The sequence below is a fragment of the Fukomys damarensis genome, unplaced genomic scaffold, assembly GCF_012274545.1.
Source record: "Fukomys damarensis isolate Sample0158 unplaced genomic scaffold, DMR_v1.0_HiC HiC_scaffold_18, whole genome shotgun sequence".
Taxonomy (NCBI): Eukaryota; Metazoa; Chordata; class Mammalia; order Rodentia; family Bathyergidae; genus Fukomys; species Fukomys damarensis.
In genome coordinates this window covers 36,375,460-36,393,779 of record NW_022900930.1, presented here as the reverse complement: position 1 = coordinate 36,393,779, position 18,320 = coordinate 36,375,460, and the positions used below count along the sequence as shown (strand labels likewise).

Genomic DNA, 18,320 nt, shown 5'->3' with positions numbered 1-18,320 from the left:
AATTGAATCAAGAAACAATATACAACACACACACACACACACACACACACACACACACACGCACACACACACTGCCCAGGCCAGTAGAAAGGAAAGAATGTGAAAGATTTACCAAAGGAAGTAATAACTTCTAGACCACACAATCCTAATCTTGATGTATTTCAAATTCTCAGTGTGCAATAATCCACAATATATGTAAATACTATAGGAAAAAGCTGAAAATTTCCATCTATTTTATAACCTAGTATAACTTTTTACATCTTAAAAATAAAACTAATGACAAAGTATAAAACAATTCTATCATTCATTAAAAAATAAATAGCACTTTATAGTAAAAAAATGGAATAAAAATACAGAAATAGTTTAATCTGAGGAAACACTCATTAATTCTTATGATTTATGTATTTTATATATATTTTACTTTGCAAATAAGGAGACTAAGACTCATGAAGTTAAGTATATTGCAAAAGATTACACAGTCAGCAGTGTGAACTGGGATTCTAAAATCTATTCTCTTACCCAATGCATCATACAACCCTACAGAATAACAGGTTCAAAACAGAAAGAAACTTTTTAAAAGAGTTAAAATACACAAATCTAATAAAAATTCAGAGCAAGCAAAGTTAGCATGCTGGTTAATAGAGTTATACAATCAAGCATGTATTTAATTCTGCCAGTGTTACATAAAAAGGCATAAAGAGAAATTTAAATTACAGAATCTCATTTCTTGATAAAAATAAGCTCGAGTTTTACCAAAAATGATGCAGGTAGTCGATAGTACAAAAAACAAACAATGGCCTTAGGAAAATAAATTCTACTGTTTTGTTAGTATTCATAAACCACTCAGATTACTAAACTGAAAAAATTATCTCTGAGATATTTCTTTTCCTTGTTAATCATATACTCAAGTGTCTTTTAAGCCTTGCAAATTCTATTACAACAGTCCTCAAATTTGACTACCTTTATTTCTGTATTTTCTATCTTTGGTCAGACATGTTTGCCCTTATTCTGAAATGAAGAAATAGACTTTTAAATAGGTGCTTTCCCACACCCACTTTCCCCAAACAAACAAAAAACAATTCTGTAGCCCAGGAACGCAGTGCTATGGGGTGGGTCTTGATGTCCCCCCAAAGCCTCATGTCACAGGTGGGTGAATACAGAATGTGTCATGCTAGGATGAAGGAGTGTGATTACTAAGCCACTACACAAGTGAGTGACTGGTTTGGCACCTTCCTAATCCCAGTAGTCTGAATAAGATAAAAGGGGAAGAAAGACTGTTAAGGTACGTGGTTGCTTTTGCTACTTTGTGGGAAACAGGGACTGCTTGTCCTCTGCAACACGCCACCGGAGTGCTCTTCTTGCTTTTGCTGTCGTCCACTGTTGTACCTCTGCCACCATGACTTGGAGCCAGCCAATTATGGACTGACACCTCTACAAACTGTAAGCCAAATAAACCTTTTCCCCTCTAACTTAGGTGCCAGGTATTTTGTCACAGCAACAAGAGAAAAGTAACTGACACACACAGACTTAGAAAAACAGTGGGGGAAATGCTCTTTGCTCAGGAACATATGCTGCTTCATGGGTCTGACTCCAGTGAAGTAAGCCCAAAGTTTCCATATTTATAATGTCCAATCTGCCCTGAATGCCCTAAATATACTCTCCAACCCACAGCGAGTGGATATGTGATTTTTCTCAAATTTGTTCTGTACCTTTTGGGTTCCACTTATATATTTTGCTCTTTTTCATCCAGTTTTGACTTGAAATATTTATATATTATCTTCCTTCTGTATCCACTAGAACCCCAACTTTTAAATTATTGAAGTATGTATGTATTTACATGCATATTGTGTAATCCTAAAATATTGGAGGTGATACTATTTATTTTAAGCATATAAAAAACAACACTTATATAAAACCCATGATCATAAGAAACATATTTGGAGCTGAGGAAATTCAAATTAAAACAAGGGAAATGCTGATTCAAGTAATTTCCCGATTCCATTCAATCAAACTGAAAGACACAACAAGTACCTGCCTCTCACCTTTCCTGTGCTGGCCAGAGGGGGCCATCTTTGGCAAGCAGCTATCGTACCTTTTCCCAGCTCTTCCTTCATTATGCCACTATTTTCCCAGGAAGGCTGCAACCAGCTGCCTTGGTTTCCTCCAAGGGTAGGAGCAGCTACTCTCCTACAAAACCCTTTGATAGAATGTGGAGCTTGCCCTTTCAGGTGCCCCTCACCCACTCCTGCCACTCCAGAGACTTCTGCCCCATCTGTGCAGAAGGTGGACACTCAAACATAGCTAAGATCATTAGAGAGGGGTCCTGGCCCATTATTAATATCAAAAAATTCCCCAAACTCTAGGAAGCTGTGATGAACACAGCCCTCCTGAAAGGTTCTCAGTTCCAAATTCACTATTTACCAGAGACATAACAACTGTCAATCAGAGTTGAAGTCTCCTGCCTTCTTCCCTGAATCTCTGTCTTGTCACCTATAGCTGTCCTGGATGCCCACCCATTTGAACCAATCACAAGCCTGGACTGGGACTCAGCATCACTCCAAATTTGGTTTACACTTGGACCAATAATAGGCCTGGAGTCCTGATCTAAGCAGCATTCCTCTCACACACCGAAAGTTAGCCTAGGAAAGCGCTCTGGTGTATCTTCATGCTGCTTCACAGGCCCTGTAAAAATAAAGCCAATCTGGTTCTACAAATTCGTTCGGAGAAATCATTATTTCTCAGGTAGTGTCAACTTGGAGGCTCTGGTTAATCTACTCTGGATCCTCAATAGTGTGAAGAACTTTAAAAGAACAATAAATACTAGAGGCTGTTAACTCAAAAGAGTTCCAGAGACCAGCAGCCAATTAGGATCAGAAACAGGGACCAGCATGGGACAGGATCTAAAGAAGGCAGCCAGCACAAGCCATTGTCAAACACCAACAGTCAGTAGTGTAGAGGCCAGCAACCAGCAGAGTTAGCAAATGGTACCCAGCTTTAAGCGGAGCTACTGGCAGAGCTGTGCTTTGCTAATTCGTGACATTTTTCTAAATCCAGATAGACCCTCTAACTCACAGGTGGCAAAATAACCAAGTAGAGCACTTTTGATATTAATAGGTTCAGTGTTTACTGTGCTTATGAATCACTGCCGTGTGGACTATTTTTTAAAAGTTTAGGGCAACTCTTCTGAGTTTAGATTTACCAATGCAAACTAAATACTTCTGAAGGTATTTTTCCAATAATCTTATTCTTTGGTTCTATAAATCACTTTTAAATTTTAAGGTTGGATCACACACATATCTATATATCTATATCCATATCTATATATCTATATATCTATATCTCTATCTATCTATCTATCTATCTACATATAATTTTAGCAAAAGATCCATTCATAGTTTGTGCTCACAACTATAAATTTCATATTTTTATTTTACTGGCCATATAAAAACATCAAGGCCCCTTAAAAATAAGTTGAAACTTCAATATTATTAGAATAAAGTTAGCTATGCTCTAAATGATGGATTTTTTTTGGTAATTGAAGAATAATTTTTTTCTTTGTGTTTCTGAGAATCATAATTTTTGATCAAAGAAGAAATAAATGCATTAAAAATACGATGTGTAGGGCCAGAAAAGTAACTCAGTGGCATTGTGTCTGTCTCTCATACACAGGGTTCTGAATTAGATCCCTGGTACCAAAAAAATAAATTAAAAAAAAACATTGAAAAGAGGTATACTTTTCTATTTGAAAGTCAGAATTTGGTATTATAAAATGCAAATCATCTGTTTTTCTTTACTTAGGATGCTTGAATGTATGTTTGTGCACATCTCTTCATAGAATATATTAATGAAACAGAGGGAACTTTGTTTTCCCTTACTTCATTAAAAATCCATTTTACTAATTTTAAATGTAATTTAAGCAGATATGAAAGATTCATGCTACAATTAACAAACTGACATAAAACAATGATATCAATTTGTCCTCAAAAGGTGTAAGTCAGAAATATTTTAAAATATTCCATTGTTAGTAGATTCTTCCATACTTTTTTTAGAACAGGGATGATATTAAGTAGAATTTCCTTTCATGTACAGTCTACCAAGATATGCTTCTAATATAAATTGCACTTAAAAGATTAGAAACTATACTGAACTCAGTTTTACATTTCCCATGTCTCCTGGCCTTTGGCATTGTGGAAAAATGACATTCAAAATTTTCTGTACTCCTTTTCCTCAGTAGCTAGCAAGATCCTGTACTTACTTTGCTTGACAATCTGTCAGAGCAGGATTAGTTTAAATTCTTCTTGCCTCTCTTCCTATGAAAAACGGAACACAAATGATCTTTATCCCCTGGTGATGTGACTTAAAGTTTCCTTCTTGATATATTAATATAAACTCTATAGAAAATTTAAGTAACTTAAAATTTAACTACTCTGTACTCTCAAGGGATCCTCTTCTCAATGTGTTACCCTCCATATTTAATATATATTGTGATTCCTTTCCAGATTGTGAGTGTGATTAATTTGTATAACATGAAATACATCTTCTCATTCAAAAGTAAACTTAAAAGCAGGACATATTACTGAAGAGAATTTTTGTTGAAAGCCTATACACTTACTGAGAACACATATTCATAAAACCTCTAGTGAAAGAATTACACATGGATATTGAATATAGTGGAATATTTTTCATGAGTACAGTGATTATCAGAGGAAGAAGGATTCTACTGTATCTTAATTTAACTGCAGAACTATATATGATTGCAAGTGGGGCTGAAGAAAACACCAATATCATAGAATCTCAGTTAAAAGAAAAAATAAAATCAGCTCTATCTTTTGAGGGTTGATTCACACATTCAAGAAGGCGTTGAAAATCCTTATTTGAGGTGACTTGGAGAAGACAGATTGGAATGATGGGGATGAGAAACACAGATGGAACTAAGCTCTGAGGCAGGACCCACAGCATTTCAGGCAGAAAAAATAAGTTGTAAAGAACAGAGATTCCAGAAGCCATCTTTACCTCTTCCACCACATGAAGGTGTCTTGCACAGGAACTGCTAATCGAGCACTAACTTACCATTAATTTCAAAAGAATCAATTTACATACAAATAATGAACTGAGTAGCTGTTTTACTGAAGACAATGTCTTAATAGTTTAATTCTTCATCTTGATTATGACTTAATTCCAGAGAATCCAGTACAAGTGGCATAATGCAGCTCAGAAATTATGTCTGGGATGAAATAGCCATTGAGAGATTATTCTATGGACTAGCAATTATATCACATGCAATCGTCTGGAACTTGATTGTCTCTCAGAGGTGCAGGACCCCAGATTGTGACACTGTTAGGGGATGGCGGAACCTTTAAGAGTTGGGCACAGCAAGGCCATTGAGAATGTGCCCTTGAAGGAGATGCTGGGACTCTGCCCTCTCTTGTCTCCTTTTGCTTCCACATTTTCAGGAGGAGGACAGGTCCTCTGCTGACCACTCCTGTGATACATCACGCACTGCAGTACTAAAAGCCCAAGGACAACAGAGACAAATGACTCCGGACAGAAACCTCTGAAACTCTGAGTCCCAACAAGCCTTTCCTCCTTCTAAATTGATCACCTCATATATTTTGTTACAGCTGACCAACATATTATATCCAAAAATGTATAGTTTCTGCTAAGTAAGTTTTAAGTGCTAAGTCATTATACACAACAAAGGCTGATGACAGCTATGTAAAGTAGTTTTGTCTCAGAGAAAAATCTATTCCCTGCTCTTCCTTCCTCACACAGAACTGTAGAGAGAGGAATCTAGCAATCATGGATACATTTTTATTTTTATTTCATTTTATTTTTTTGGTACCGGGGATTGAAATCGGGTCCTTGCGCTTGCAAGGCAGGCCACCGAATGGCTGAGCTAAATCTCCGGCCCTGATACATTTTTAAAAGTATAAACAAAATCTCAAATACAAAACAAATGCCAGAGAAAAATTCTTTAAAAACTTAAATTTTATACCCTAATATATATCACAACTCATTTACTGCTTTATTTAGTTTAATGTCAAATGACTGATGATTAATTTAGGAAATTGTATCATTGGAAGCCACGTCCTATGTAGGGAAGATATTTTCTTCTGGAACAGTTAGTAATGATCAAACAATTTTACATATGATCAAAGTATTTTATTACTCACCAGATCCTTGATCAAAAATAATAATACTTAGAAGGTGTGAGGAACCAAGAGCATATATTTACATATGATTTATTAAAGGTATAGCTTTAGATTACTTATATAAGTGAGCACACAGAAAATAAATACTTCTCTATAGGTGTCCATTAATTTGATTACAATTATAAACATGAAAATTATTTGCTATAATATTTGAGGCTAATGGGAAAACACAAGCTCACAGACAATATGATTACTGTTGGGTATAACTTGAAAAGCAAATTTCATTGTGCATTTATTAAGTGCCTTAAAATTTCCTGCAAAACATTTTCTTTGAATGGAATAAATATTTAAAAATAAACGAATTTCACCACTCACCTCTCTTAACATTCCTGCTTGTACTTGTGGATTTATGTTCAGGACAAGGGCAGAGTCCTTCACATTTGACTGAGATCTGCTTTCCTAGGACACATGCCTGATATTCCAGTTTGCACTGTATAAAAATAAATATAATTCAGAAACATTCAGTTATACTGGTAGAACTTGATAGATACGATTTGATAATCTTTTTTTTTCTTTATTTGTACATTTTAGGCATATGATACAGTTACATTCATCTTTGGGATCTTGTACCTTTACATGACGTATCTTGGTTCTTATTTTCTCCTGTTCCCCTTGCCTCCCTTCACTATTTACAGACTTTGTTTCCGTTCTTTTCCTTTTCTCTTAATTTTTTTTCTCTTCCTTTCTTACCTTTCCCCTACCCCTCCCACTTCCCATACACCTTTAGCCCTTTTTTCCACAATATCAGTTATACATTTTGATTCTTATTTACACTTTTAGTTTATCACACCAGAGAAATATTCGGTAGTGACACGTGTGTGTTCTATTTGTTTCATTTAAGAGTGTGGCTTCAATGTGCATCCACTTCCACAAGATTTGAAAATCCTTACACTGGATAATTTACTTGCAATTTTACATGCTCATATGTTGCTCCATGGGGGGGTCAGGAATGCACTTATCTTGGTTATTTTAGAAAACAGCATGGAAAAGAATAGTATTAAAGTTTTTGTTAGTTTGTCACCATCTAAGTGCAGAACTTTGGATCGAATGGACAGAGTTTGACAGCACAGCTCTTCAGCTCCAGTTTAAACATGAGCTTGGTTTTCCTGTTACTGGAGTATGCATGCTCGGTTTCACATACTGGGCTCTAAATTTAACACACAGACTGTATACATATGGATAATAACTTCACATCACTACATTGCTGATCAGATCATATGAAGCAAACAATTGTGAAATGTACATTTGTGAGTTGACTGCTTATAAAATTATTCTGATTACATACAATTTTCCACATACCACATCAGTTCAAACATACACAGAGAACAAATATACGCATCCACATGTAAAATAAAAAAATTATTTGTAATCTTCATGGGCCTACTTTTATGACATACAATGTATTATGAATGCACTATGTATTTACAATAGTTCTGTGCACATAGCATATTTTTGTTATGAAGAACTTTCAGCGGTGTTTTCACCTTAACATGCAAATGACCTTTGAATTGACTTCTCCATAAATCTCTATTAATATAAGATTGTTTCTACAAGCCCTAGAGATTATTTCACTTTCTTTACTAAAATGATAGAGTACAGCATGCCTCTCCTTATTGCTTCTATGATCATAGGGTTAGAAATCATTAGGAGAGTAATAATGGCACATTTATGATTCTATCATACCTATTATAGAAAAAGATAAATGAATGGTATAGGACAAAGAAAGCAACTCACGAATTCACATCTTATGAACACAACTTCCTAAGTTTAACATTTAGGGCTAGTTCCTCAAAGCTCCTCAACTCAATTTCCCCATCTACAATACCTAATCTCAAGATATCTACAAATCCAATAGCTACTTCCCCCCAATGCCTTAGCTAACATGAACCCGTATCTCAATACATATTAATGTAAAATGAGTATGGAGTTAATTAAAAAAAACTCAAAATTGTTACCAGTCATGACTGTATTATTTTAGCTTAGCTTTGGTTTGGTTTGATTTTTTTTTGTAAATATTTTCTTTGTAGAATTTTAAGCCTGAGTATCTTTAATTCCTTCTTATGACAGTATTTTGTAACTGCAGATTTGACATGAGTTCAAAAATCTAAAAGCACTACATATTTTTAAGAGGCAATAATTATCTTCCAACTCTAAAAGAAATAGATCTTGCTAGTTCTGAAGTAATGTAATTTTTTTAGTGGCTACTCCCATAAATTACTCAGAGCAAATTATTTTAAAATTAAATAGAGTAGACTTTCTGGCTCCAATTGACAAATGCACCAGTGACTAATTTAATTCAGCTTCAGCTGATACAGAGAAGTACTGAATGCATTCAATGACTAATGAGATTATTCATATCTCTACAACATTTAAGTTTTCCTTGTCAACTCTTTAGTGGACAGGCAAAAATCCTCTGTACCCTTGCAATAAATGAGTAAAAATTATTAAGTCCTTTGTACAAGCTTGAAGCAGAACATTGTCCCTTTAGGAGAACAAGCCCTTTCAATGATAAGTAAATGTTTCAATAATTGAAAAAAAAATTTTGTCATGTAAAATGAATCAAATGTCATTAAAAATGTCAAATTCTAATTAAAAGTAGAAATATTTAAACAATTATGAATGTTTCATGAAAGCTAAATTACTTATATGAAATTTTGAGTCTTCATACTTAATATTTATATTCTAATTTCTGTTATCTTATTGTTTCAGTATTCTGGACCTGGTCATATAAAAATTCTGACTCATGACATAATTAAAGAAAAGTTAAAGAGCAATTTCAAATGGTTTATGAACGGACAAAGTTAAAAGCCAACATTAATTACAGCCAATGTTATATTTTTGACACTAGAAAATACTGTAGCTGTCTTCAAGTGTGTTCTATGTCACAATTTACATTTTAAATATGTTCTATTTTAGCATTGATTTTTTTGCATAAGGAATATAAAATACTTGAATGAACAAAAATACAAAAGCTATTAGTTTGGGGAAATTATATTTTCTACTTAAAAGTTGGTGATTAATTTTTATATTGTTAGCCACTAATAAAATAATGTACATGAAGAGTACAGCATGAAGAGCAAAGCTTTATTCCTAACAAGTTTTATTTGGTATAGTGGCTGATAAAATGTTACAGTTTTTTAAATTCATGTGATTTATGAAATTACAACTTTTCAAAGTTATTTTATGAATGAAACAATTCCTTCGTCAAAATAATTCTACTGAACACCTTCTTTTCTCAATGCATTTTTGGCAAAGGCAATAAAATCAAATGTACAGCAAATATGCCCTTTGTGTATAATGATATAAATTTAGCTGCTTGTAAAAAAAAATACTTAGCTTTATTTAATTCCAGATTAATTTGTGGGGACAATAAGCTTTATGAAGAATTTTATTTAAAGAATATTCAGAAATTAAAAATTCTATTTTATAATATTTAAGCTATCTTTATTGATTGAACTTTTAATTAATAGTGTTCAATTTACTTAATTATCACACAGCTGAAATATTTGTCAAGGTATAAGTGAACCAAAATATCACATAAAGGGCATACTCATTAGTCTATAATTACCAAAAATGCAAATAATGTAGAGAAAGACAGGATTAATGCATTCCTAATTAAGACACTCAGTACTGAATACTTTAGTTATTACTTATGAAAAATAAGGAACCAGAATGATTTTTGACACACAGTTACTTTATACTAATTTGTTTAATAACTGGGCCAACTAGAAGAAAATAGGATCTTAGTAAAGGAGAGATCTACAGTGTACAGAAAACAACCATCAGAATCAATAACCACTGAAACAAGATGTTATCATTGCTTTTAAAGCTAATGCTGCCTCCATGACCATGGGAGAGGGCTCAGACCAGAGGTTCCCATTTGGGACAGCTCCTCTCCCCAAGCCTAGTAATGATGGCAGGCAGACATTGAGGTGGGAAGGAGTTGCTGCCACACCTAAATGTAGAGGCTTTAAATTCAGTGAAACATCTTGCCATACACTGGACAATATCCACTGCATCCATAAAACATGCACTCAATAGAAAAGAATTACTTGACCCCTAAAGTCAATAATGCCAAGATGAAAAGCCCTGATTAAGTAAGTAGCAGCACATTGAAATACAATGAAAGAACGAACTAAATTATCAAGATCATTTCTTAGAAATTTGTCACTAAACTAATCCATATAAAAACAATGATATAAACACATTACCAGCTATAACTACTTTATTCAGAAAGGTAAAACACAGTTCAGAGTGTCCTACTTTCACTGGGGTGTCATGACATGTCAAACCATGTTAAGTAGCTTTGATGAACCACATTTACATAAAATAAGGAACTCATATAAAATAAGGAAGTCATAAACTGATCATGACTGAGATATTATGCAAGCACTAAAGCACTGTTTTATACTTCTAATATAGAACAAATATATAATTAGCAATAGAAGAAATAGCTATTGTTTCTTATAGCACTAAATAATTTTACCCACATGAAAAATCAATTTAAGAAGAAAACCATGATTCATAACCATGAGTCATATTTTTAAAAAGTCTCTGATTTAATCTTTCTGAGACTATTTCTTCAATGCCCTGAACAGCCTATCTGAATTCCCATGAATAGAATCCTTCATACTCAGTTATAGCTAACCCTTTCTAACAAGCCTCCTCCACTTGAGTTCTGGTTCCCACTCTGGTATTTCCTATGCAAAGAAAACCAAAGGCAGAAACAAAAATGTGATTCAAGCCTAAATCCATTCATTCAATCAGGATATACCACTTACAAAGAAATAACATAATTGTTACGTTCACACACAATCAGGGAACTTAGCACAGCAACATTAAAAAAAAAAACAAAACCTCTGCACTATAGTGGATATGCAATGTTGTATTCTGGTTGTAACATTCTTCCTTTCATGCAAGAATAACAATAGGCTTATTCAAGGAAATTTTTCCTTTTTTTTCTTCAGAGAGCTGATTTTGGGGAACATCTGCATTACAACACATTATAATTTACATACTGAGTAGAGAAGATGGCTCTTATTCAAGTGGATGGCCATTGTCCTAGTAGTCTTTGGGCCCCAGATAGGACAATAAGGGTATACAAATATCAGTTTATTCTCTGACTTAAGACATCCACCTACCATCAAAAGTCAGTGATCTTGGAATTTCAGATTCTGCAATAGCCAATAAACTCCAACAAATTTAAGGATCTGATCTCTGTCTAAAGTTTATTAGAACTAACTAGATGGATTCACAATGTTGTCTCTCCAGCAATGAAGAGAAATAGTTAACTCAACCACCAACAACAAAAAGTAGGCTGAGCATTTTACTGTATTCTTTGGGTATTTGAGAGACTATAATCTTCATTTGGACAGTTTACTTGGTGCTTTACATCACCTAAACCCATTACTGTGTCTTTTGAAGCTAATCTGTGTCATGTGTTTAGCTTTTTGGATTGCAACCGGATAGTAGTGTCAGGAGACAGTCTACATAATTTTGAGGGAAAAATCATTTCATAATAAAATTATTATTAGGAATGTCTGAGCCCTCAAAGGTCCTATGATGCTGTGATGTTCAAGGACAAAATTACATCAGGTGAAAACATTCTGGGTCTTTGTGAAAGGAGTAGAATTTTTTCACCTGGGAAGGGACAAATTTTTTGTCAGCTGAATGCATCCCACATATTGTGGTAAGAAGGTCTTTGCTCATCTTACAGTTCTAATCAACATAAATTCCTCATTGACCTAAGATCTTCATCAGCATATGATTCTCAAGGTCATAAGATTATGACCACACTCCAAGTCATGACACTTCCTCCTATTATAAGATCCTTATATTAGGTCCTTAGGATTTTCACCACCCTCTGAGTCATCTGATACTTCCTATGAACCTAATAAATAGTGGCGAACTCAGGGTGCCTTTGTCTTTGCTGTCCAGAGCAGCACTAATCAGTCCCAAAGCTCAGCTTCTCTCTAAGTCTCCTTTCCCATCTTATTCTTTAATTTGCTTTGTGTTGTAGTGGTTCACAGGAGACCAGGACTCACTGCAGGGGTTCTGGGAACATCCCTTTTCCTGTTTCCTACACAGTAGTAGAAATATCATCACTAAATCCACTGAATGATGGGTTGATAAGTAAAGAATTTAGTCCATCTCCCATGTTTTTACCTTTAAGAAGCATGTGATATTGTTAAACATTAGGATGGTCTCTTTAAAAAGTAAATTCAAAAATTTGTAACTATACATCCCTTGCCTCCGTACTGTTGAAAGACTTTAGTTGAACAATTTGGTCACTAAATGTTGCTGTCCTCAAAGGACCAAAGTTTCTCAGCTGGATCCTGGGATAGGATACAGATTATATTTACTTAATTTAGGCATTCAGGATTTTTTGTTACTTCCCCTAACAACCTTGAGTGTTCTGGTTGCTGCACACTTTGAGTGTAAGCTTGTCCAAAAGGATCTTTAGGGATGTAATTTCAATTCTAGATCTCATTGCTTACTGAGTTTTAGGGGTACTCCATCCAAATCCAACTTGGCACTGTACCTGCCCTTCTTAACATTTATAAAATTCATTTGTCCCTTCCAAACTATACTCTTATGAATAAAATATTTGGATATGGATTTGGTACTCAACCAGAATAATTGGGAAATTTTAATTAATATCACAGGACCCACTTTTTTGACATCAGAAGACAACACTAGGTAACGCTTAGATCCTGAGAGAAATGAGGGAACAGGAGATAGTAATAATCTCTAGTCTTTCAGAGCCACCTCTACATTTTCACTTCCGAATGAAAATGAACATGTGGTTCTCTGAAAATATTTCCAGGGTCTGATGTTTAACTGCCTGCGCATCTGCCTTCTCTAGATACTCCCATTCCCAGTATGGCTACCATCACAGAAGTGCAGAAACAGACAGCAATGGCACCAGCTCCTGAAGTGTCAACACCTTCAGATGTCTTCTCCACCTCCATTTTTAGTCATTTTGTTTCATGGATGAGTGGTGCTAGTCTGGTTATTTGAAACAACAGGAGAGTGTAGACAGATGACCTTCAAGCTGTCAGGCTGCCCTCAAGTTGTCATTCTAAAATCAACAGTAGACTTCATTATTCTAACTAAATTTGGATCCCTAAGATTTAACAGCAGCCTTGAGGGTGACATTTAATGCACTGTCAACTTGCACCTCCTGAATAATTTCTAGGCCCCACTTATAGGCCACATTAATTTTAACACTTTCTTTCTAGTGTGCAATGTACCATGTACATTTTAGCACTATGTTTCTTTTCTTTTTTTGTGATACCATGGATGACACTCAGGACCTTGTGCTTTTGAGGCAGATGTGGCACCACTGAGCTAAATCCCTAACTTCTATAGCACTGTATTGGTTACATGGAAAACAGTACCAATTTGTCATTGTGCTGAAAGTATGGTGCTTTATACCTTGGGAATGTTCTCAGAGACCTTCAAAGATTTTAATAAATACTACCATTACATCATCAAGCCCTCAACTAATTGATGCAATCTCTCTAAAATGGATTTATCTTTACTTGTTCATTCCCAGGTGGAATGAGCGAGTCATTATTTATTAAAATGTTGTAGAAACTTGCTCCTGTAACAGGAGGTATCCAATTAGAAAAGTTGGTAAGAGATTTATCACTGAATTTAGACAAAATGATGACATTGTACCTCAAAGACATTCAGTTTATCTTGAATTTATACGCCAGAGAATTTTTTTTTTTGATGATACAGTTGTTTCAGTGCCTCCTTGTAGTTCAAGTTGTAGGATGTATACAGCTATAAATGCCTACCGCTATACCTAGATTAAATCTTCAGGCCACGCATGATGGAAACTTGAGGCAAAGCTACCTAAACTTTAAAGTATTTCATCATTTATAGAGTTGCTTTAGGTGGTTGAATCTGGGACATTGAAGAGAGATGGTACAAAAATATGTAGTTTGTCCATAAATTCACTGACAAGTATATGATATTTATATTTCATTGTGCTTATTCTATAATAATTCATATGATTATAAGCTTTTATATGCAAATAACCCCTGTATTATATTTCTTCTTTCCTGTACTAATTTTAAGATCACATTCCTGCAATGTTATGTTTATTACTAACATATCACATTCATATACGTTATTATATATATTGTATGGAATATTTAACATATTACCTTTGTTTCATATGGGTTTTATTCTTTGTGATATTACATATTATTTATGTGTTTATTATTTCTATGTTTCAGATTCTCTTTAGAATGAGAATATTAACATTAATACTTAAATAATTTTGTATCAATATCTTGCCTTAGAACACTAATTAACCTATATTAGAGATTGACTATATGTTAATATTTTGATTCCTAGAAACTTTCGGAATATGTCCTCTAGAATAGCTTTTAACAATAGAATAATAACAGCACGTGCTACATGCTTCAGTAATCATTGCACACAAAACAGTCTACTTTTTACAAAATAAGGTAAAGTCTTACAAAGTTTGACTGCTTTAAACTTTCCCATTGCCTCCCATGGTTCTTTTTTCTTTTTCTTTTTTTTAAATTTTAAATTGAATTTATTGGTACATTCTAGGTAGACAGTACAGTTACATTCATTACTGGGATCTTGTACCTTTGCATGCCAGGTCTTGGTTCTCATTTTTTCCCCTTGCCCCACCCTCTCTTCACCCACTTCTCCCCGCCCCACCTTCAAATATTTTAATTCCATTTTAACATTTTCTCATATTTTTTTCCTTTTCCCTTATTTCCCTTTCCCTATCCTTCTCACAGTCCCTACACCTTTGGTCCTTTTCTTCCTAGTTCACATTGCTAATTGTCCCATTAGGATCTTGAGTACTATTTTAGTTTTTCACACCAGAGAAACTATTTGGCATTTGCATACGTGTGACTTATTTCACTTAGGAGTATATCCTCAAAATGTACGCATTTACCTACAAATGAATCTACTTTCTCATTCTTTATGGCTGAGTAGTATTCCATTTTATAGAAAAACCACATCTTCTTTATCCAGTTTCCAATGGATGGGCAGATGGGCTATTTCCAAGTTTTAGCTATTACAAACTGTGCCACTATAAACATGGGTGTGCATATATATCACTGTGGTATGATTCTTTAAATTCTTTTGGGAAGATACCCAAAAGAGGAATGGCTGGGTCAAATGGAACCTGTAATCCTAGTTCTTTGAGGTATCTCCATATTGACTTCCATAGTGGTTACACCAGTGTACACTCCCACCAACAATGGAGAAGGGTTCCTTTCTCCCCACAACCATGCCAACATTTGTTGTGTGATTTCTTGATAGCAGCCATTCTTTGTGGGGTGAGGTGAAACCATAGTGTTGTTTTCATCTGCATCTCTCGAATGACCAGTGATGTGGAGCATTTTTTCATATATTTACTTGCTGCTTTTATTTCTTTGTCAGAAATATCTGTTCATTTCAGATGCCCATTTAGAATTGGGTCCTTATATTTGGGGGGGCTAGTTGTTTTGAGTTCTTTATATATTTTAGATAATAGTCCTTTGTCTGAGGAGCAGCTGGAAAAAAAAGTTTCTCCCACATTGTAGGTTGTCTCTTAGTTCTGTTGGTGGTTTCTTTTGAAGTGCAGAAGCTTTTTAATAAGATGAGATCCCAGTTGTTGATTCTTTCTGCTAGTTCCCATGCTACTGAGAATTTGTTCATAAAGTCTTTTCCTATCCCAATATCTTCCAGAGTTATGCCTAACTTATCTTCCAGCAAGTTTAGTGTTTTTGTTTTTATATTTAGATCTTTAATCCACTTGGACTTTAATTTAGTGCATGGTGACAGATAAGGGTCTAGTTTTAATCTTTTGCAGGTTGAGATCCAGTTTTGCCAACACCATCTATTAAAGAGGCTAGCTTTCCTCCAGTAGGGACTGTCAGCTCCTTTGTCAAAGATGAGGTAGCTGAGTGTATCTGGAGTTGTTTTTGTGTCTTCCAATCTGTTCCACTGATCCTCAGGCCTGTTTATTTGCCAGTACCATGCTCTTTTATCACAGTGGCTTTGTAGTATAGTTTCAAATTGAGAATTGTTATACCCGCTGCCATGTGTCTGTTGTCTAGGATGGCTTTTGCTATTCTAGGTCTCTTCTGGTTCCAAATGAATTTTTGGATTCTTCTTTCTAGTTCTGTGAAGTATAGTGTTGGGATTTCAATTGGTATTACATTGAATCTGTACAGCAGTTTTGGTAGTATGGCCATTTTCACTATGTTGATTCTTCCTACCCAGGAGCAGGGGAGATCTTTCCATTTTCTTATATCCTCCTCAATCTCTTTTTTCAGAGTGGTGTAGTCTTCAGTGTAGAGATCTTTTGTTAGATTGATTCCCAGATACTTCATTTTTTGGGGGTGCTATTGAAAAATGAATTGTTTCCCTAATTTCTTTCTCAGTGAGTCTGTTGTTTGTGTACAAGAAGGCTATTGAGTTTTGCGTGTTGACATTGTATCCAGCTACTCTGCTAAAAGTGTCAATTAAGTCAAGAAGTCTTTTGGTGGAGTTTTTTGGGTCTTCAATGTAGAGTATCATATCATCAGCAAATAACGACAGTTTAACTTCTTCCTTTCCTGTCTTTATTGCTTTAATTTCTTTCTCTTGTCTAATTGCTATGGCTAATGTTGCCAGAACTATATAGAAGAGGAGTGGTGATACTGGGCATCCTTGTCTTCTTCCTGATTTTAATATGAAAGTTTTCAGTTTTTGGCCATTTAATATGATGTTGGCTGTCGGTTTTTCATAGATAACCTTTATTAAGTTGAGATATAGACTATCTATTCCAATTTTTTGCAGGGTTTTTATCATGAATGGGTGTGGAATTTTATCATATGCTTTTTCAGCATCTATCGAGAGGATCATGTGGTTTTGCCTTTGACTTTGTTGGTTTTTGTTTTTGTTTTTTTTTTTTTGATACCGGGGATTGAACTTGGGTCCTTGCACTTGCGAGGCAGGCAACCGAACCGCTGAGCTAAATCCCCAGGCCTTGACTTTGTTAATATATTGTATTACATTTATTGATTTACCTATGTTGAACCATCCTTACATCCCTGGAATAAATCTGAGTTGGTCAGAATGTATGATCTTCTTGATGATCCTCTGTATTCTGTTTGCTAGTATCTTATTGAAAATATTTGCATCTATATTCATTAAGGAGATTGGCCTGTATTTCTCTTTTTTAGCTCCATCTTTCCTTGGTTTGGGAATCAAAGTGATACTTGCTTCCAGGAATGAATTTGGAAGTATAGCTTCCCTTTCAATTTCATTGAAAAGTCTGAAGAGTAATGGCAGTAGTTCTTCTCTAAATGTCTTGTAAAATTCAGCAGTGAATCCATCAGGACCTGAGTTTTTCTTTGTTGGTAAGTTTTTAATTACATTTTCAATTTCACTGATTGTGATTGGGGTGTTTAAAATGTTTTTATCTTCTTCATTCAACTTTGGTAATTCATAAGTATCTAGAAATCTTTCCATTTCTTCTGTGTTTTCTGTTTTATTAGAGTACAGGTTCTCATAGTATATATTAATGATCCTCCAGATTTCTGTGGGATCTGCTGTGACTTCGCCTTTTTCATTCCAGATTGCATGAATCTGAGCCTTTTCTTTCCTTTTTTTGATAAGGTTTGCTAAGGGTTTATCAATTTTATTTATTCTTTAAAAAACCAATTCTTCGATTCATTTATTTTTTGTATCATTTTCTTAGTTTGCATTACATTGATTTCTGCTCTAATCTTTATAATTTCCTCTCTTGTTTGAGCTTTGGGTTTTTCTTTCTCTTGTTTTTCTAGGAGTCTCAGAGTCATCGTTAGGTCATTTATTTGAGCTTGCTCTGTTTTCCTAATGCTATGAATTTTCCATGTAGAACTGCTTTCATTGAGTTCCATAGATTCCTGTATGTTATATTGGAATTTTCGTTTATTTGTAAAAACTGTCTGATTTCTTCTTTAATTTCCTCTGTGATCCATTGATTATTCAGGAGAGTGTTGTGCAATTTCCATGTGTTTGTGAAGTTCCTATGGTTTCTTATGCTATTGATCTCCAGCTTTACTGCACTGTGTTCTGATAATATACAGGGGATAACTT

The 18,320-nt window shown here is 34.6% G+C and overlaps 1 protein-coding gene across 6 annotated transcripts in view; it reads right to left on the bottom strand.

Moving 5' to 3' along the window:
- The window catches only part of Spock3 (SPARC (osteonectin), cwcv and kazal like domains proteoglycan 3), a 381,013-nt gene that overhangs the window by 115,852 nt on the left and 246,841 nt on the right, over positions 1 to 18,320 (bottom strand). For all 6 annotated transcript variants that reach the window (XM_010629857.3, XM_010629856.3, XM_033765453.1 and 3 more), the window contains one exon: positions 6,528 to 6,642. In XM_010629857.3, coding sequence (XP_010628159.1) covers positions 6,528 to 6,642 — 115 coding nt within the window. The remainder of the gene's footprint in view (positions 1 to 6,527; positions 6,643 to 18,320) is intronic.